Source organism: Branchiostoma floridae, chromosome 19, assembly GCF_000003815.2.
Source record: "Branchiostoma floridae strain S238N-H82 chromosome 19, Bfl_VNyyK, whole genome shotgun sequence".
Classification (NCBI taxonomy): Eukaryota; Metazoa; Chordata; class Leptocardii; order Amphioxiformes; family Branchiostomatidae; genus Branchiostoma; species Branchiostoma floridae.
Window position 1 is genome coordinate 12,169,992 of NC_049997.1, and position 21,975 is coordinate 12,191,966.

General features: G+C 39.5%; 2 protein-coding genes across 7 annotated transcripts in view; one reads left to right on the forward strand and one right to left on the reverse strand.

The window, feature by feature from the left end:
• LOC118406487 (gastrula zinc finger protein XlCGF57.1-like) overlaps positions 1-950 on the forward strand; it is a 3,445-nt gene extending 2,495 nt beyond the window's left edge. The window contains exon 3 of the mRNA XM_035806543.1: positions 4-950. Within this exon, the coding sequence (XP_035662436.1) occupies positions 4-904 (901 nt within the window). The 3' untranslated portion in view covers positions 905-950. The remainder of the gene's footprint in view (positions 1-3) is intronic.
• A 2,402-nt stretch (positions 951-3,352) lies between these two features.
• LOC118406636 (cGMP-inhibited 3',5'-cyclic phosphodiesterase A-like) overlaps positions 3,353-21,975 on the reverse strand; it is a 106,189-nt gene continuing 87,566 nt past the window's right edge. The window contains exons 3-17 of one of the 6 annotated variants that reach the window (XM_035806848.1): positions 20,808-20,963; positions 20,053-20,151; positions 19,009-19,165; positions 18,056-18,480; positions 17,498-17,623; positions 16,744-16,855; positions 16,050-16,163; positions 14,969-15,171; positions 14,225-14,428; positions 13,205-13,273; positions 11,765-11,806; positions 9,515-9,676; positions 8,395-8,581; positions 7,650-7,703; positions 3,353-7,247 (exon numbers count right to left, since the gene is read on the reverse strand). In XM_035806848.1, the coding sequence (XP_035662741.1) occupies positions 6,682-7,247; positions 7,650-7,703; positions 8,395-8,581; positions 9,515-9,676; positions 11,765-11,806; positions 13,205-13,273; positions 14,225-14,428; positions 14,969-15,171; positions 16,050-16,163; positions 16,744-16,855; positions 17,498-17,623; positions 18,056-18,480; positions 19,009-19,165; positions 20,053-20,151; positions 20,808-20,963 (2,676 nt within the window). In that variant the 3' untranslated portion in view covers positions 3,353-6,681. Of the gene's footprint in view, positions 7,248-7,649; positions 7,704-8,394; positions 8,582-8,608; positions 8,988-9,514; positions 9,677-11,764; positions 11,807-13,204; positions 13,274-14,224; positions 14,429-14,968; positions 15,172-16,049; positions 16,164-16,743; positions 16,856-17,497; positions 17,624-18,055; positions 18,481-19,008; positions 19,166-20,052; positions 20,155-20,807; positions 20,964-21,975 lie in introns of those variants that run through there. The other 5 variants (XM_035806847.1, XM_035806849.1, XM_035806853.1 and 2 more) reach the window with 5 other exon arrangements.

Sequence of the window (21,975 nt, forward strand, 5' to 3'; positions counted from 1 at the left end):
CAGCATGCGGTTTAGTCGGCTGGGTCATCTAAAGGCACACGTACGCACACATACCGGTGAGAAACCGTACACGTGTGACAAATGTAACAAAGGCTTCAGTCAGTTAGCTTATCTGACGACTCACATGCGGACTCACACGGGTGAGAAGCCGTACCGGTGTGAGGAGTGCAGCAAACAGTTCACTACGCAGGGTGAGTTGACTATACATGTGCGAACTCACACCGGCGAGCGACCATACACATGTAAGGAATGCGGTTGGACTTTCAGTCAACGGAGTAACATGCGAACTCACATGCGGACTCACACAGGTGAGAAACCGCACAGATGTGAGGAATGTGGCAAACAGTTCTGTCTGTTGAGTGATCTGAAGAAACACATAAGGACTCACACTGGGGAAAAACCGTACTCGTGTGAAATTTGCAACAAAAGCTTTAGGGAGAAAGGCCATCTAACGATTCACAAGCGGACTCACACAGGGGAAAGCCCGTACAGGTGCGAGGAGTGCGGCAAGCAGTTCATCACACTCTCACACCTCAAGAGCCACGTGCGGGCACACACTGGCGAGAAACCGTACAAGTGCGAGCAGTGCAGCAGACAGTTCAGGGAGCTTTGTTCATTGAAAGCACACATGAAAACTCACACAGGTGAGAAACCGTATAGTTGTGAGGAGTGCAGCAAGCAGTTCACTGTGATGTGTAGTCTGAAGAAACACATTCGGACACACACTGGCGAGAAACCGTACACGTGCGATGCGTGCAGCCGGCAGTTCAGTGAGCTGGGTCATCTGAAAACACACATGAGAACGCACACCGGTGAGAAACCGTATACCTGTGAGGAGTGTAGTAAGCAGTTTAGTCAGCTGTCTACCATGAAAACACACATGATGCGGGCCCACTCTTGCTAGTGACCGCAAAACGTGGGAAAGGGACAAAAAGCTTTCGTTCAATTCTTACAAAGGATATTCAATATGATACGGAACCATATGAATACGCATATGGAGATTACTGTAGTCTCTGTCAGTCAGTTTATACAGACTGTAAGTAGCCCATCAATTGGGTAAAAAGACAATAAACCGTTAATAAAACTTTGTCATCTATTGGCCAAAAGCATGGTCAGGAGTTTGGCGATTAGAAGTGCAGAAATGTCTCTAGCATGATTACGTATAGACAGAAGAAGTGCATTTGTGTGAAACTGTTACCTCTTAGCACTTAGACTTTCTCCTACTTTGTTGCGTTTGCAACGCTAATTTCTGTGAATATGCAAAATGTTAATCTTTGGATTTTGTGTTTTAACTCCTCGTACACTGCAAGTTGTTTATCATTTTTTAATGTGTTGTTATCCATTAGAATTGAGAAATGGTCTTAGGACGTATAGAGGCAGCCATCATTTAGATTAGCCCGTGTACATGAATGTTCATTTTATAATTAGCTGTTTTGACTAGTTTTTTTTTACCATCCTGTTATTGCTGTTAGTAGATCAGTTTGAAGTTTGCTTTCCATTTATGGTATTGTTGTATTGAATAAAGGGTCGCAACTGTATCACGTAGTTGATGTGATCTTTTCATGTAAGTTCATTAGCACACAATTACACACAAATACAAACAATAGTTCATAGGCACAATCTTCCGTGGGGTAATCAATTATGGTGTTTTTCATGTGGGTTACTGTTTAGCCCTCTTTGCAAGGAAAAATCATGTCTCTAAAACCGGATTCCATTTTCCAGGTAGTTGTCTCAGTATTGTAACACTAGGACCAAGCAAGGACGTTATGGACCAAGGCAGTAACCTAACCTCTGCTTGTGAAGTATTTACGTTTAATTAGTTCCAATCGACGACAGCTTGTGTTGTACCGGCTACAGATGCTTTGATAGGGGCTGAGATTATTGGAGATGCTGGTGTCGTTTTATAATCTTACAATACTTACAGAAGCATTGCTACGGTGCCTGAAATCGACTGGCATCATACTAAAATACAAATAAGTGCACAAAAGGGATCTGGAGTTATAGCTGTGGACACACGGACTACTGCTATATCTCCGAAGGAGGTGAACCTCATTCAAGGAGGTAATGAATACATACAGACTACAATCGATGATCGCGGAGTCTTTGATGCGTGTCAAGGGCGTCACCTAGCGGATCAAAAAGGAACATCAGAAGAGTAATATCCCAATGCAATTTTAGATTGTATATTGAACAGCGATCTCTAGCAGCTAAGTTATTTGCCCGCAGAACAAACGTCTACACCGGTTGGTCAATTTATTTTATTGGACCAATCAGCATCCATATCACAAAGGTGACTGCTTAGTTGCAGTTCTAATTTATTCCGCTGAGTAACAGTGGCGTTTTTGTACCGTAGCTGTTGCTGAAGCGACTGGAAATGGATAACAGACACGAGAAACGCTGTTTTTAACAAACGGGGACTCTTAGAGAGCTAAAACTTAGCAAACGAATGGTGCAGTTGCTTCCAGATTGTTCTGAAGTGTAAAAATGACGCAGAGGACCGTCCAATTTTACATAATCCTCACGTAGGAGCAGGGTGTTGATCCGAGGTACCACCAGTATGTATATTATTTGAGACAGTGTCGCAGGCATTGCTCCTTCATTTTGAGAAATCATTTGGCCATCATCGGTTTTCAAAAGTATTTCGAAGCCCGATGTCCTTTGTGTCGGATAAACTCTGCCATTTTGAATTGGTTTACCCAAGGAGGCTCTACAAAACCTGCTTAGTGTATGCGGTTGATGATCGCAAAGCTGCAGTTGGCGGATGCAAAGATAGATGGCGCTAAAACATGACCGTGAAAAACACTGAATTAATGATGTAAACGGACGTGTATGTTAGCGGTGGGGACTGCGTAGAAACAGACGTCCGTAGGGCACAGATGTGTGGGTTTGGTCAGGTGAGTACTCTACACACTCACATGCGGACTCACACTGTTGTGAACCCCTATAAATGTGAGCAACGCAGTGGACAGTTCATCAGGAAAAGTAATCACATGAAGGCACTACATCATGGTAAGAAACCTTAGAGATGAGAGGAGTGCAGCAGGCAATTATTAAAGCATCTTTGGCAATATATGCAAACCAACGTGAGAAAACCTTCTTTTCTACGTTATTGTATACAATAGGCTTTATATACTTGAATTTGGTAAGCTATTCAACTGTACGAAACATCTGTTTAGCATACGTTCACTGAGATGTGGAGAAATACATAGTGTCTTTGAATAAAGATTCACAAGTCATTCGCTAAAAATATAGATGTAATAACTTCTTAAGAGAGTACAGTGACACTAAGAATATCAGGAAAAAAACGGCAAATGCATTTCTTTCTCTTCTAAATCTTTAATTCTCTATTTTGTACTGTACACATACATACATGTACATAACAGGAGGCAAGTGTCTTTCATAGTAGTACACAAGTATAAGACATCCGTAATATACAACAAAAACACCACACACACGTATACATATATACTCAAGGGTGCTTCTTCGTAAATCACACGATTCAATGTGATATAGAACAGAACAAGCTAACCACATAACGCTGGGTGATTCAGAATTGCATATCACATTTCATTAGACAACTATTCTTATCTGCAAAACTACTTAAAAACAAATCTAAACAACATAACATCTCTTTACACAAAGACAGTGCCTATGTACAATTGACAGTGGAAGGAAGCATTCTCACATAATGAAGAAAGTAATGTTATAGTCATACTGAACATATGTCTAAGTATGTAGCAATCATAATTACTTTACCCATACATACTTGGCACGTCTTAAGTCATAAAACAGCACAAGACAGAAATCTGAATAAGTTACAAGTGATCACCGATGCTAAGACAAGAGGTATAAACAGCTGGATAGGTATGAGTGAAATATGTAAGAAAAAAAATATGCGTTAGTAGTAAAGAAAGACCCAGGTTTGAAATTTTGCTGCCCAAAACTATATTGAGAAAATTAGATGTCACTGATTTTTTCTTGTCCCTATCTAGTCCTCTGTTAGAATACCAAATGTACTACATGAACTGTACAGCCATTTTGAAGGTACACAAATGTCCCCTATTTGTTGAGAAAATGTTCACTCTTAAAAACTGAAAGTGAGAATCTTCCACTTTCACCCAGGCTTTGTGTATTGTATTGTAAGTAATACTATGGTCACTTTCGGTGCGTAGGGCAAGATTTAACAGTTCTGAGAAAGAAGCGAAGAAGTATGGCTATGGGAAAATATATACCCTGTGACATAGTTGTTCAGTCTACTCTGTTTATAGATACCCTTTGAGTAAAATTACCAAGGAAAAAAAACAGAAGCAGTACACAAAAATTATAAGAAAAACTTAAATGTTCAAGCCTCATAATTCATATGCTGGCATCACTATAATTATTCTTAATAAGTCCTCTATTCTTTGTTTAGTCACATAGAATGAATTTTTCACAATAAGCAACAAAGCATGGAAATGTGACAGATAGCACATATCTTACAGTAGAACACAATTTATCAGTGACATCACTAAAATATGTGCACATGTGTGCACAAGATTCTGTGATGTCACCAGACATGTTCCCAGTTATGACAGATTTGGAAAACTGATTCATAGAGTTGTCAAAATTAAACATTTTTGACAATTTCCTATAATACATAATTATAAGTATCGTTTTCTTTCGAAGCACTGGTTAAATGTGGGGTACAACAAGGGTTCAATCAGGGCTTAGGTTAGTAATATGGTGTCAAAACCTAACAGTTAACTAAATCTATTCTTGTCTTCTTAATGGAATGTTCCTGTAATGTTTAACACTGAAATCCATGTTGGCACTGAAGTTAGCAGTTCACATTTTTGCCTCTTTGAAGAAAAGTTTCTTCAGAAAATGTCAAGCAATTACTGTAACACTCTCTCATCACTATACTTTTGTCCTAGTGCATCTGAGACTCATCTACATAAAGCTTTAGCCAATCAGGGACAAGAATTCCAACAAAGGGTCCTGATTGGCTGCATAAAATCTGCTGATAATCTGTGTAATGCTCTGATTGGTTGGGAAATTTTGCTGCTCTCTTGATTGACTGACTTAAGGAATGTACTCCTTTTGTACTTTCAAACTTTTGGAGAATGAAATGTTTCCATAGTTTCTACACAATCTTCAAAATCCTAAACATTATACACATACATAATGTTCCATAATGTCTATATCTATATACATATCTTGAAGCACATTCTCTGCTAAAAATAGAATCATTATAGGGAGTGTATTATTCTTCATTGTTTGATATGTTTCCATGAACACCATAATATGTTAAATGGAACAAAGCTTTTTTTCCTATAGTTCTTCCAGAGAATAAAGCATATAACTTTCTACTAGCAATCCTGGTATTGTTAAACACCTGTTTGATTCTTTGAACCTTGGAAAATGAAGAACATTTAGGCATGGCAGATCTTGGAAAACTGTCTGTTTGGTACTTTCCAAACTTATTTTATGGCACTAAAATTCTCATGATCATATTTACATTCACCTAGCCGGCTGCTAATAATTTGTCTTTTTTGTCTTAATTGTCATTGTGTCTTTTCAAAGCTGTATATTTAAATCTATTGGAAGTATTCAAAATTCATTTATGCGGGATATATCTTAAATCTGCATAATACAATAGACAGGATGTATACTGTATGGCAATATGCTATCTGGCAATTCTAAATAGATTCCTGCAATCTTTCTCCAAATAATCATTATAGTGCTCATAGTATAAATCTACATATAGCATATAGATATCAGTATAAATGTGTACGTAATACAGTCTTTTTTTCTGAGGAAAAACAAAAACTGCTATATAATGGTACGACCCGTTCCCCTAATGCAAAAAGATTCTGGAATGTGAATAGTCATAAACTTACAAAGTCTGGAACAAAAATAGTTGGATATAAACATATATGACGATAATTATATACCTGACAACCTATATTTCATACATACAATCACAACATTATGTGTAAACATAGAATTTCACCCAACGAGCAGCTAGGCATCTACGAATTCCCTATAACCTAGAGGCTGGAATATACAGGCACAAATTCACTCGCCAGAATATACATGTATTGTCCTATAGTATATCTTGATAAATAGCAATACATTTGTATATTGAAGTACGTTCACCATATCATATATATTGACTGCTCATGTAAGGTATTTTCATTGTTGGAATGCTAGAAAATTGAGAGAATACGGTGCACATAATAGGAAGCTTGCTTACATCAGAATAAAATTCAGAAACAGTCCTTTTTTCCTTGTTTTAAAACTACATGTATGTATAAGCAAAGATAAAGCTAACTTTATGATATAAGAAAAAATGATTAGTATTCAATATGATGAAAATATGTCTCGTTGATATTTTCTCGATGATACATAAAAAAAGTGATACAAACATGTTATCTACAGTCATGGCTAAAGTTGGTCCCTGTAACATAAAAAACAATTACTGGTACATGAACAAGAGCTCCCCCTATCCATTTCAAGTTGCACTGCAGATGAGTATGTTGACTGTTCCCACAAAACAATTGTTTATCTGATATGTGTCTCAAAAACTCAGCTCCTACAATACTTATCATACAGTGATGACAGCTTTTTTTGTGACCGTATTCTCTACTTTGAGGACTGCAACACACATTGAGGGAAGAGACTCCTCCAGTTTTCAGAAAGTTACCTCTCCGTTGACTCCACCTCTTCTACAGTGTCTGTGGACTCAAGTCTCTGTTGAACAGCGTGTGATTCCTGCGTCGTTGTTGTTGTCGTTGTTGTTCCCTGTTCCGTCAAACCTACAACGTTTCTCAGTTCTGTCCTTGTGTCTTCCATTATCTGCGAGACGAGACCTGTCGCCACCGTGTCTTCTATCGTCGACTCCTCCGTTATTTGTATCGTTCCGCTCTCGAAGATGATGCGCCGTTTCTCTCCCTCGAGCGACCTCGCCCTGGAGTGTGCTTGCGTGTTTTGTTCTTCAGTACCCAAAGTGTCCACCTTGCCAGCTTCATTGTTGAAGTCTTTATCAAAACTATCGGGGTGTTCTTCGCGACTTTCTTCCCCCTCCTCGGGAACTGCGCCGAACTCGCGCTTGCTGTCGTCGCGCTCTGCGGACTGTTGTTCTTCCTTCTCTTCTTCTTTAAGCAGTTGGAGCCAGCGCTGGTGGTTGCGCTTGATGTTCTCGGTGAGCGGGCTGGTGACCTTACGAGGCTGCAGTTCCTTCTTCAGGCAGGTGGCATCATCATCAACTACAGAAATACAAATCATGGTTCGAATTAAAGAAATTTCAGAACAGATAAAAAAGGTATGAAATTTAGGTTTCAGTCTTCATTATGAAATATGAAATTGTCTCATACTGCACACTACAATTCAGTGCTCAAAATACACACTTGCACACGTGCAAACGCCCACTGTACAACCTGAAATTTTGCAGTTGGAACACCGCTTTTCCCCCACCTACATGCATTAAGCTTTTGTACTTATTTCTTTATAAGCTAAAACATAAGAAACATGTAACTGGAAGACAAGATAATAGATAACTACCAGTAGAAGAAAGTAATAACTTCAAAAAAGTATTTTGCACCATGCAATTCTAACATGCTCTGATTCTATCTTTATCCTTTATTTCCCATTTTGAAAATAGTTCTTACCTGAGTCATCATCCTCTTCTGGAGGTGAAGCTTCATTTTCTGCCTCCACTTTGCCTTCGGAAAGAAAAAGGAGAATGTCTGTGTCACTCTATCCATAGCCTTCTACTAGCATGAGAGACATTCTTAACCCTTAAACTGCCAGAGTTTCAGCCCTATTAAATGCTAACAGTGCCAGGATTGGCCGCTGACCTCCCAACAGCAACCCCCGAACAAGGCCGAAGTCCCTAACTTCCGGGGTTTGTGCGCTACAAGCGCGCAAAGCTGCTACTTCGGGGGAATACGCTATACCGGATATATCCGGCCACGGCACACAGGACATGTATATGTGTGCTGGATATATCCGGGTTTGGCAGTTTAAGGGTTTAATCACATCAGACATCTGACATCTGACCCTATGTAAACCTGCTGTCAGAGTGATAAGTCAAAGGAAGTCAATATATAGCTTTGTTCATGCAGCAATCCACCGAGTTGAAAAACATCCAACCAAAAAATAAATACGTCCTGCTCAACAATATTTTGAGTGCCCAATGGACAGCATCTAGAAGATGTACATGTAACAGCCTGTGTTGGGTTGACCTCCGGTTACATTTAAGGATACCTGATAAGTAGGAAGACCATGTAAAACCCATCTACAACAGCTTTGAGAAGATGCCTGTTCAGTGGAAGATATGCCAAAAGCTATGGATGGAGGGATAGAGTCATGTTTATCCGTGCAACCAGTACGAACAGATGATGATGATGATACCTGACGTGCTACTTAAATCCTCCTCCTCCTCCACCCAGTGCCCAGGCAGCAGCCCCGCCGCGGCGTAGGCGTTACAGAGAGGCGCCACGAGGTGGTTAATAAAGGACTCCTGCAGCCGCGCCAGGAACGGCTTGTTACGGTCCATGTAGGGAGAGATGGGGAGGCCACGCCCCGCCTCGTCATCACCCTAAACAAAAACACAGGACATAGTTATAGAGGGCTTGTTATTCGTCATCACCCTACACAAAAACACAGGACATAGTTATAGAAGACTTGTTACGGTCCATGTAGGGAGAGATGGGGAGGCCTCGTCATCACCCTACACAAAAACACAGGACATAGTTATAGAAGACTTGTTACGGTCCATGTAGGGAGAGATGGGGAGGCCTCGTCATCACCCTACACAAAAACACAGGACATAGTTATAGAAGGCTTGTTACTCGTCATCACCCTACACAAAAACACAGGACATAGTTATAGAAGGCTTGTTACTCGTCATCACCCTACACAAAAACACAGGACATAGCTATAGAAGGCTTGTTACGGTCCATGTAGGGAGAGATGGGGAGGCCACGCCCCGCCTCGTCATCACCCTACACAAAAACGCAAGACAGTGTGGAATTCAGGTTTGACCATGATATACATTGTACTAGTAGTACACCAGTACACAAATGTAAACATACACTTTTTGTGGAACCTACAATAAGACAATATAACATTTTATGTCATACCTGGGCCGCAATAACGTTCAATAGTGTTCTGGACTGGGTGATAATTTTCCGTATCACACAGACCTCTTAGTTGTATCACACAGGCTTCCATCGATTAAACAGAACAGACTCCACACAAGCGAATGGAGTTCTTTTGTTCTAATTCTATAAGTATCTACGGTATATTAGAGACTGAGAATACATTGTATTTTCTACATCACACAAATACATGCAGTATCACAATTATAAAGGTTAGACAAAGCTACTCAAGCAAATAGATAAAATTTGTCGGTTTCATGCAATAGTATATTCAAGTAATTTCACAAAGTAACATGAAGCATTACAAGATTGCATTGAATTATTCGAAATATTTATGAAATGGTTGCTTGACCAATACCGTGTGGTCTCACCTGTTCATAGAACTCTGCAACAATCCGGTTGGTCCACGTGATGTGCAGGTTTTCCGCCTTGCACGGTCCGTTGACGTCCGCCAGCTTGATGCACATCTGCACCACGAGAAGCCGGTCGTTCTCGTTGCGCCAGTCTATTCCGGGTGAGTCGTCTTCGTTCATCTAAAGCAATTTAGACATCCTTGTCATTTCCTTGACCTTTTCATATACCGGGAGAGCATTTCTCTTTTTTCATATCAAATGAACCAGGCAGGTGTTCCATATATTGGTGCCCCTATTTACATTTCAATGGACCATAGTTCAAGCGGCCTTTCTATAACACGGCCTTGCTATGTCTTATTGTCACGTTTTGAATATTCTTCAGGTATTCTCTTCTTTGAACTGTAAACACTCAAGAGTTTGAGAGAGATTTTTGAATGTCAGAAAATGGTTCAGTCAAAATGATTGCCTGGATTGCAAATGTATGTATTTGCATAATGGTATCCAATATCAGCTAATATCTAATTAGCTGCCAGAGTTTGCATGTATAGCATTGTCTGCAATTTCAATAAATCTAAATAGGGACACCAACGTGGTACACAATGGTAGAAGACAGTGACAACGTCACATGAAAATGCTCCATACATGTAGCTTGTCTACATTCCTTTGTTAATTCCTGCACCAAGAGAGATGAAGTCAGTAAGAGAAAGCAGCTACAAGTGTAAGACACGGTGACTTACAAATTGGTTCTAAAGATATCTTGAGATTACATGTAGTGACAAAAAGATGGTGGACTTGTAGTTCAAGGACATAAGAGAATGACAAGTATGATTATCAGGCTACAGCACAACATGTTTGCCTATTTTGGTCTTTCTGACCATCCCCGAAGAGGAGAAAAATTCTTGGTTTTTTTTCAGCGCGAAAATTAATGCGTGCGCTGATGTCATCCATAAAATTTACTTGCTGTGGCCTTACATCTGCATCTTGGCACCAAACATGTCTACATGCCTGCACCATAGGCTATAGTGTCTTCACCACATGCATATAGAATAAGCTTCATTGTGAAGTGTAACTGGCAATCTTGGTTCTAGCCACCAGTGATCCCTTAAAACGAACATAATATACACTCAGGCAATATTTCTTCTAGAGATCATATTACTCTTTGTATCATATTCCATCAAATTCCTTTTTTGTTTCTTATATCTGTGATATTGGTGAAGACAACTATACCTAAAAGTCTTAAAACTTTTTAGTTCCCAAGTGTTAGAAGATGTTAGTGTACAGGTTAAGGAGTGAGTCATCATGATCAGTGCATAGTCAGTACTACAGTAACACATGCATATAGGTGAGTATTAACTAAGTGTTAGATACAAGCACTCTGCTCCAGCCTGGGTACCATCTTTGCCAGCTTTAATTATTTCGACTTCAACGTTTCCATCCTATTTTAGCTCTGGTTTGCTTCCCTGCCAAATAGTCGGGAACATGCCCCATTTTAAAACGTTTAGCCTTTTGATTACTAGTAGGGATGGGTACTGGTACAGAAAATTTGGGTACAGGTCCAAAGGATCAGGTTCTGGTCCCGGTCCAGACTTGGACCTATATGTGAATGTTTTGAAAACTTGTGAATGGGCAATACTCTACAAAGGAATCTATCTGGTGGAGTATTTGACTCTCACTGACATTTTAAAATCCTGGCTGTCTTCATGTTAACTCTGTAACTTTGATGTTGAAACGCGGTAGAAACTCTACGCTCGTTGTTTTCTTGAACCGGTAAGCGCCAAAACGTGTAAACCCGTCGATATAATCTGCCACTCCAGTTTTCCACTCCAAATTCCGGTCCACTGATTTTTCAGGATTTTTGTTTTCGGACCTGGCCAAACAAGAAAAAAACGGTTTCGTACTGGTACATCATACCCACCCCTAATTGCCATTGGTAACGCATTAGACACCAGAATTTCGCCCCAAACATAGGATTCAGGTCTTTGTGGGGTGCTCTCACCACCCCGAATACTGAGGAATTGCCAAAATGTAAAAAGACTAAAAGAGACTCTTTTGACGATAACACACAGTAACAGGGACTCGCACTGCACGAACGTGCTGACATTTCAGCCTAAAAGACTAGGGTAGCAAATGTTTTTGCATAGAATAGGATGAATTTGAGGTTAATGGGAACAACAAAACATCAAAATCAGCCAGAAAAGGTGGTGCACAGGCAGGCAATGTCCCTAAAAGCTAGCACCGCCTTGAAAAGGCAAGGGAACGAGTGCTCACGTGAATGAAGGGACATAAACTGTAGGAGTAGCCTACAGATGCCTGGAAGGTGGAAAGAACATATAATAACTGCTTGTCTGGATTATTCACACAACAAAGTATCATTAGTACAAGACTGCATGGAAGAGAAGAAGGGAAGGAGGAAAAGATTACATAAACATGAACACACAGTTTTGATTCCTAATTTCTATTAGCGATTTTTTCTTCAACTTTATGACTGAACTGTATTCACTCTAATATTGCACACATTAGACACCGAGAATATTTCGTTTTGTCACTAGAATGGTGATTTTATGGTAAGTCAATGGCATTATGGTGATAGCATGCAGGGCTCGAAATATCACCATATGTACGACTGAAATTCAATGTCAATCAGTGATTATTGAAAGAATGGTGATTGAAGAAGAGGGAACAAACACTACATTTACAAATGTATGTTATAGCATATGCTAGTACAATTGAAGTAAACACAGTGTATTTGACTGATCATACAGAAGTACTCTACTGAAATTTAAAGTCAATCAGTGATTATTGGAAGGTGTGATCTGAGAGAAAAGAGAACAAACACTACATCTAGGTTATGGCATGTGCTAGTATAACAGGAGTAAAATAATACAGTCACTTGACTGATTATACAGAAGTACTCTACTCAAATGTAAAGTCAATCAGTGATTATTGGAAGGTGTGATCTGAGAGAAAAGAGAACAAACGCTACATCTAGGTTATGGCATGTGCTAGTATAACAGGAGTAAATACAGTGTATACGACGGATCATAGAGAAGTACTCTATTGAAATCTAAAGTCAATCAGTGATTATTGGAAGGAGTGATCAAAGAAAAGTGAACAAACACTACAACTAGGTTATGGCATGTGCTAGTATATAATAGGAGTAAAATAATACAGTCACTTGAATGATTATAAAGAAGTACTCTACTGAAATTTAAAAGTCAATCAGTGATTATTGGAAGGTGTGATCAGAGAAAAGAGAACAAGAGCTTCATCTAAATTATGGCATGTGCTAGTATAACAAGAATAAATACTAGTGTATTCGACTGATCATACAGAAGTACTCTACTGAAATCTAAAGTCAATCAGTGATTTTTGGAAGGTGTGATCCGAGAGAAAAGAGAACAAGAGCTTCATCTAAATTATGGCATGTGCTAGTATAACAAGAATAAATACTAGTGTATACGACTGATCATACAGAAGTACTCTACTGAAATCTAAAGTCAATCAGTGATTTTTGGAAGGTGTGATCCGAGAGAAAAGAGAACAAAAATTACATCTAGGTTATGGCATGTGCTAGTATAACAGGAATAAATACTAGAAGTGTATACGACTGATCATACAGAAGTACTCTACTGAAATTCAAAGTCAATCAGTGATTATTGGAAGGTGTGATCGGAGAGAAAAGAGAACAAAAAGGCAAATAAAAGGCACCTTCTCTTTAACCTCACTGAAGGAGCACTCAGAACTGGTATCACTAGGAGTAGCGTTCAAGGCTGCCAACTGAAGAGGGAAAAGGAACCAGGACATGAACACAGGAGAACACAAACTTAGTCTGAAAACAAACTGGTTAGCATCAAACCTTGCAGGTGTGACACTAGTGTTGCATATATAACGCAGGTTCACCTTTATCCGAGGGTAACCTATATTCGTTGTTTGTAAAAAAAACGTATTTAGGGGTATGAAGTCGACGGCCGGTGGTTTCAAACCGGAACATTTTAAATATATTGCAAATTTGAAACCAATGTCAGCAGACTTAATACTCCTAAATGTGCTGTTTTTAAAGACAACGGATAAAGGTCACCCCATGGATAAAGGTGAACTAGCGTTACCTAAACATAACATCAGGTACAAAGGTCTAAACCTGTACCTAGCTGAACTATTTCACAAAGTATGTGTAACTTGTGGATGTCAATGATGACAGAAACATGAGTAAAAAGTTGATAGAATGTTCATCTATACTTCAGGGATTTTATGTGAATTGATGCTTTTAAAACAAATTCAAATTAAAGACTGGTTTGAATGCCAATGCAATGTTTTCAATGCTGAATATTTATTGTTGTGGTATGCATGAATGATACATTCTTAGAAACATAAGTCCACATGTATTTAGGGTATTCAGGCACAGTACCAGTACAAATGACTTTCCAGTATTTTTTACCAGTGTACCAAGTTGAATGATTTTCATGGCGGTAACAGTGTATTGGTGGGCAACACTATGTGTCACTCAACTAAAAAATTGTGAATAGCATCATCAGGTTGTTAGGTCAAATTATGAAAAATAAAATGAGAGTTTTAACATCTGCTTGGAGATTAGTAAATCTTGTTCAAAGTAACATTAGGCCACATCAATTCATCCATGGTTGGTGTGGCCGGATTATAAGTACACACACACTGCAAATAGAAGAACTGAAAATGAAGCTAAGGAAAGATGTACAAGTGTTTGGGAATTACCTTTGCATTAAACTCGGTGAGGAAGTCGAAGTGCCTCTTGAGGTCGGTGGCAAGAATGGCCTCGATGACCAGGAATCGGAAGCGTTTGAACTCGGCGGTCTCCAGGTGACAGAGGAAGTTGAGCTCGGGTCTGAAGAGCAGCAGGGCCCAGGCTGCTGCTGCATGGTGGTTCTCTAGGACTGACCGGTCATTGTACAAAACCGCCTGCAGGAAAAATACAGGACTTAGACCTATGTCACAGTTCTTAACTGGGGCCAGGCCAGGCAGCTTTTAGGTCTGAAAGTATGATATAAAAGACACCAAACCATACAAGATGCAAAGAGCATAGTCGTAGGTTGTTATTCGTATAAATAATTTATTATTTACATATACATTTCTATTCTTCGTTTCCAAAAACAGCCTGGCAAAGCCCCACAAACACAAGGGTAAGGCCTATGACATTGTTTTGTCTAGTATTATGTAGATATACACTACCAAAAATGCTATTCTTATTTACTCTTTGTAGAAGAAAAGTCATCTTCCATAAAGAAAATCATTCTCTGTGTAGAAAATAAGAAAAAGTCAGTGAGGCGATAAAAGTTTTCTGAGACCAAGTCGTTCTTTCTTATGACAAGAAATTTTCTTATGACAAGAATGATTCTGTTATACAGAATTTATCTCTAATTACAGCTTCAAACATCTAAATGTTCCTTTAAGTTAAACAAAGAAAAAACATCCTGGCTTAAAAACAACTGTCACCCATACCTGCGGAGCGCTGGTTGCCACCAGGAAGGCGTTGGTCCTCCCGGGATGGTCGTAGTCGTGCATGGCGGCCGCGACGTACAGCGCCATCAGTTCCAGCGCCGGGAAGTTCATTCCCAGGATGCCGTAGCTCTCCTCCACCCCCGTGAAGCTCGCCCGTGGCGTACGGAGCCCGGGGGTCGGGGGAGGGGTCAACGTGTTTGGATCTGGGGCAAAACATGAGTAAAAGGGACATACAGAAATCACATCTCAACCAACTTGTTACATATACTGTAAATGCATTTAAGTTTGCGGGGATTTAATTTCGCGGTAGCGGGAAAAAGAACTTTTCGTGGTGGTTTTAATTTCGCGGTAACACAATAGACTGCAGTCTAATACCATAATAGAAAAATGTTTGCGGCGGTCGTTCACAGCTAGCCTTGCTGTCGAGGGGCTTATTGAGCTCATGAGACCAGTGGAATGGCTGCTAAAAAGTGCTAGAAGTTCGATTTAGTCAATCTACGTTCACAGCTACATTGTAACTGAAATAAAAGTCATCTTTCAGTTTAATTCTCCAACAATGCAATCTGTGCAATGTGATAGCAACCTTTGGAAAAAAAAGGTACGAACATACACAGAGTGCACTGGTACATGTACAATGTATTTCTTTTTCATACACTAACATGTAGCTCTATTAGAAATAATACACCATTAAAGCACCAAGAGACCATGTCTAGCGGTGAAATAGACAAGGGCAAATTAAAATTTAACAAATTAAACAAGGACAACAACAACAACAACAACAACATAATACAGTAGAAGCCAGTTAATTGCACAACGGATTAACGCACACTTCTGTTATCTGCACGGGATCCCCAAATCCCAAACCAGTGCGGTCCAGTTAAATAACTTCGCATTATTGCACCAGCCGGATAATTGCACGAAATTCACAAGCAAATAGGCCGTGCAATTAAGCGGCTTCTACCATATTAGTTTTTGTGAAACATTTCCTGCATTTACAAAGGTACCTAACCCACACAACATTTAAGTATTACACTGTTTTGTTGATGAATAATTAATATTTCATAATTTCAATATGAAGTACCTTTGCTGACAGGTTCGTCCTCCTCCAGTGGGACCTGAGTGAAGCCAGGGATGGGCTGGGTCGTCAGCCACCAGCACGCATGCAGCACGTCTGCAGCATGCACCCTGTTATGATCTATCAAACCAACAGGGGGCATTACTGACACATGCAGCACAAACATTACATACACTGAACTGAACTGAGCTAGGGTAAACAATAATCCAATCTGAAGTCTACTGTCATTGCACTGGCTACATTTTTGCAGGACGTCTGCAGTGTGCACCCTGTTATGATCTATGCAGAACAAAAAACATTTCATACATACATTTTGTATCTAGGGCACTGAACTGAACTCAGCTAAGGGTAAACAACCATCCAATCCAAAGTGTAAAAAAATTCTAAGGATAATTTTCAATTTTTAGCAAGCAAAGCCTTCAATCCTCTATATTCAGTATGCTTAATTAAGGTAAAACATTGGGCTATACAATCTGTCGTTGCACTGGCTACATTTCATTCAAGTCAACCTTTATCATACAGATTGTACTGTGTGCTTTGAAAGGCTATGCATACATTACCTTTCAAAAAGTCCCCAAAGCAAACACGGTTCTACATGTACTGCACAACTGTAAATAACATTGGCTACAATTTACTACTTTAAGTTTTATGTGTAATGTACCAACCACTTTGTTTATCTGAACAGTAGACATATACTTACATGGAACATCACGGTAACCATTTTCCAGAGCCCTGAAGTAACTCATGAACTCCTGCTTGGGCACACGGAATGCCTCAAACAGGCCTGTGTCCTGGAAAACTCGATACGCCATCTGAAGAGCAAAAAAGACTTCTTAAAATCCCGACAGTAACAATCACAACAAGTATCGTAAATTCTTGAGTTGGAGAACAGTATGCCAAAAAGCAATTACTCTTTTATTTACTACCGTTTCAACTGGCGGAGATTACTAATTTTCAATATTTTCCATTATGCGATTTACCAACAACTTTACAAGCACTGTAAGGTCTTTTACTTTTGCAGTGATTAATCCTGTGGTATGGGGAAAGTTTTAAATTAGCAGTTGCAATAAGTCTGCAGTACAGTAGGAATACATTGAAAACAAAATTTAATACTTATGATGTCATAAGTTCACAGGGAAGAGGTCATCGCAGAAATAAATCACTGTGAACATCTTTAAAAAGTTTTGCAGTACATTTACACTGCCTGATGAATGATATTGATGACAATTGGCTTTTTTAAAATACTAACAATGATTTATATAATCACAACAACAGTAATATACATACACATGTACATACATACATATTCATACTCTTTATTGAGTTGAAGCATTGACAAAGTTCTGCTTCCAGTGTGCTCTATCTTTCATCAGTTCAATGATTTGCACGATAACACAATACACAATAAGTGGTTTTCTAATGTTTTAATAAATATGAAACATAAATTTACTTACCATACTGAGGATACAGTCCTTGAACTCCAGTTCTAATTCAAACACTGGGAAGTCCCACTCATACAGACGTTCCATCATAGAATTGTCATCTACAGTTTTAAGGTACTCCTCCATAGACAAGGCCTCCTGTACAATCAACAAATCACATTATTCGTTCATTCATTCATTCTTATGTTCACTCATTCATTGATTCCATCAGTAAGAGAATCAAACCTTCACAACACAAAGTTAATTGCAATTTTAGACAACTTCTCACAGGCTTAGGTTAACAAATCCAATGTCAAATCTTTGCATCAGGATTTATCTGCAGTTTCAATATAAGTTGCTAGATGTCTCTCTTGCAATGGTAAAGAACCGTCTAGAACTAGACCAAAACCCATATGCATTGCAAAATGTTTGACTGAAAATCAATTTTAATCTGTATTATCAACTTTGCCAACTGCATAGAAAATTATTGAAAAAATATTAACAATTTGATTCTTCTGACTGTTAGACTTAGAGTCTCTCAACAAACCAACAACTGCTGGTAAAAGCATCTTCAAAGAATCTTTTTCTTACTTCAGTTTCATCTTCTTTACTCTCACTCTGCGTCACGGTATCATCTTCCGATACTCCGTCTGGACGGTCGGCCTCCACGATCGGCCCCTCCTCTCCCTGTGGCAGGTTGTCGCTGCTGTCGCTGTTGTTCGCGTCGGCGCTGTCGTAGTCTGATGTGACCTGTCTCCCCGGGGAGTCCGTCTCTCGTTTTTCCTGTTTCTCCGCCACAAAGTTCTCCAGACTGGACTGGTACCGTCTCCTGATCAGGTCAGTCTCATCCGACAGGGTGCGCGAGTACGGAGACGGGATTGGTCGCGTTGGCGAGAAGTCTCCCGACGCCCACGAGCCGCGCCCTCGCCGGAACGGCGCGTTTAACGGCATCGAGCCGAACGCTGAGGACGCGGACGTGGAAAACGAGCGAGGTTTGATGTAACCCATGCTGTTGCCTGGAATCAGAAGGAAATTAAAGAATTTGTTTTTTCATTGAAAAATTCTGATGATGTACATTGTATTATGAAGTTTATTTGTACATTTGATAATCAGCATACAGTCACACAAACTATTTCAGTTTCTGTATCCATCTATGCCAACATGTTTGAGAAGTAACATGCTACTTACATTGTATAACTACACAGATTTCAACAGGCACACTGTAACTCGGTATATTGAAAACTATATATATCAACCATGACTATTGCGGGCAGACGTTACAGTCGCGGACCAATGTTCCGACAACCCTATATATGTTCCAACAACAATTCATATGTTCCAACATCCCAATGTTCCGACACCTTTACTTTAAGGGTATTGTAATGTAGGGGTGTTGGAAAAAAGTACTTCTCGAGTCAGTATAAACAGGAAACATGAATTTAGCTATCATGTTGGAAATTTCTTTTTCCTTGAAAGTTTGGCCCATTTTTTTCAAAGACTTTTGTTCTTGGAGGAGTTAGTCCAAATTTGTTCTGATTAGTTACCGGTTACTGGAGGTCCCTCTCGGGGTTGCCTCAAACTGGCACTGCGCATGCGTGACGGCTCAGGTTCCAGGGTGGGCATGCCGGTGGCTGACGTCGTGGTTGTCCACGTGGTTGACATACGCCGAATCAAGCTGATCGGCAGGCTGCGACGCAATCTCTGTGGAACATAAAAGAAGGGTAAACATTGCTGTGCAGGAGCACCACCAAGCAGATGCTTATCAAACTGCAGTCAAGTTTTGAAAGTATACATGCAGGGAACGACGGATGCTAAACCAGATAGTGAGTATATGAGTACTGAGTGAGTGAGTGATACACGTACACTAATCTTACTTTGGCCAATCAATTTTAAGATTCATTTTGGAATCTCTGGATTCAGTTTTCTTCTTAAAAATCCATAAATTCATATCACAGATGATACTAAATTGCGGTGTTTAAGGGTTGATACCTGCACATACATATACAGCACTGGGTACTGGCACTGGAGCAGAAAATCACTTTGGATCGAAAAAAAACCTAGATCTCTGAGGACTGGTTTGGACCTGAACCAAAATAAACACTACTTATTGGTTCATCCCACTCAAACAAAGAGTAAAGCAAAGCAGAATCTGATGTTTCAAAGTTAGATCCCAGCCCATCTATTTTTGCAACAGTGACGTCATTTTGTCTTGGAAGAAATGGGCACCTGCAAGGCCCTTTTCCAAAAGGCATCTGCAATCTATTTTGATTTATTCCCTGTAATTCATACCAAAATGGCAACATTTTGTGTAACTGACTGAATTTAGCAGGATTTATTTTAGCCTATCCTCTAGTGTAATCGAGACCCTCCCATGCAGACCCTTACATAGGGCAGTAAGTGCGTAGTATAAAGTAGAGAGGAGAGAAAGGATTAATAAAAGTTCTAAATGGGAACTATGCAGCTCTAGATGTCTTATACTGAGGGATGCCCGCAGTGCAAAAGATGTTGATAGCTTGAGGAATAAGTCTACTAGTAATCTCCTGAACATTTTATAGAGCAGCAAATTCATAGTATGTATTACTAAGTACCTTAGGTAGTGCAGAGGGCCGTTCCCCTGTGTACGGAGATAGGGACTCCTCTGTGTCAGAAATGTTCCCAGTTTCTGCCAGTTCCACCAGATAGTTCAGCTGCTGTAAGAGAAAAGGACACAGACTTAGGACAAATATAAAATTTGTCAATCAGCTACATGGAGCTACAACTAAAATTTGTGATAAGGAATGCTTTTGCACATATGTTCCTAATAATGTGAAAAAATGTGTTCTATTTACTACTAGATATATTATCCTCTACGCAATCTAGTAATCATTGCCACTGGACGAAATGGGTCTGGATACAGTCAAATCAGGGCCGTTATTTTTCCGTTTCCGGACTGGATATGACCATATATGGGTGGATACGAGACACCATTCGTATCTGCCCGTATATAGTTTTATCCAGTCTGGAAATGGAAAAATAACAGCCCGGATCTGAATGTTTGTAAGAGCTTTCTTTTTCAATCTAAAATATCTAATTGTTTGTACTATTCTTCACTTTATGCTGGTATCCAGCCGTCTTATACATGTAGCTCCTGAGTCTAATACGGCTGGATACCAAACTAGTTTCACTTATTGTTTAGCAACCCGTGAAGCCAGAGCTAAAATGAGAATAAAACCAATAACAAAAGCGTTGCCTCCTGTATTCTTGTAGTTTTGATCCTACACATAAAAATACTTCTCTAAGACTTGAAGAGACTGTCCGAGTTACCTTGGGCTTGTGTGAGTATTGTGAGGGTGGACTGACTTACCTTGGGCTTGTGTGAGTATTGAGAGGGTGGACTGAGGAGGTTACTGATGGTGCGTAGCCCACTGATGACAGTAGGGGGGAGGCAGGGGTCCGTCAGCATGTCTGTTACCATCCCGTGGGCCTCTCTCATCAACTCAGTATCCACAACACTGTGAAGCTGGAGACAACAGAAACAAGGTTTAGGTTAGACAAATATAACTCAAGGCTTGAAATACTTTTTTCTGCAAAGCTGCACTGGTGCAGGTAACATTGAAAATTACCTGCACAAGACAAATTTTACATGCACCACTCTGAATTTAGGAAGAATGGATTGCACTAAAATTGTTCAAAGAACCATTGCTATTTTTTCTTTCATACTTTTAATATTGGTAGTAACAGTCAATAACTAATTAAATAACAATCCATATACACCTGCATCATAAGAATTAAGACATTTACGTAAAAAAAACAGTACATGGAACAGTGTAGGTTAGGTGCAGGTAGACACCAGAAATACCTGCCCAGCTCCAATTTTACTTGCACTAATTATAACCAGCATATGCAGGTGGTATTTCGAGCCCTGTAACTAGTTTATTGTTTCAATCCACAAACACTTATTATAAATACATTGCAGAATCTTCTGTGCAGAAGATGCTGAATTGCACACTTTAGAATTATACAAACATATGATACAGTTACAAGGGAATGCTTATCATAAAAACAATATCAAAACAAACAAATACAAAAAACTTCTTGTGATACAAAGTAGCGAAAGAAGGGTCAGCCTTAATACCGGAAACCACAGGAATCCACAGGAAACCACATGAAGGAGTGTATAATCTACTGAAATACAGTATGTACATTGTAATGATGAGTTAACATGGCAGGTCGCTATATTTTGGCAAAGAATAATCTACATATGGCCCTGGAATGAAGAAATCGTCAGAAAACGCATGAGACGACGGGCCGGACCGACGCCGCCCGGCGGCCATGTTTGTTTTCATTGCAGAGTAACATTACATGTTTGTTTAGCGGGTTCTGATAACTTTCACAACAAGACAGCTGATATATCTACCGAACTTCAGTGCAAAAAGCTGTTATATATTGGAATAGATATTAGATATATGAATTTACTTGGATTGTGTTAAGAATCTGTTTTCTTTATTTCTTTAATAAAGCTTGCTTCTTTT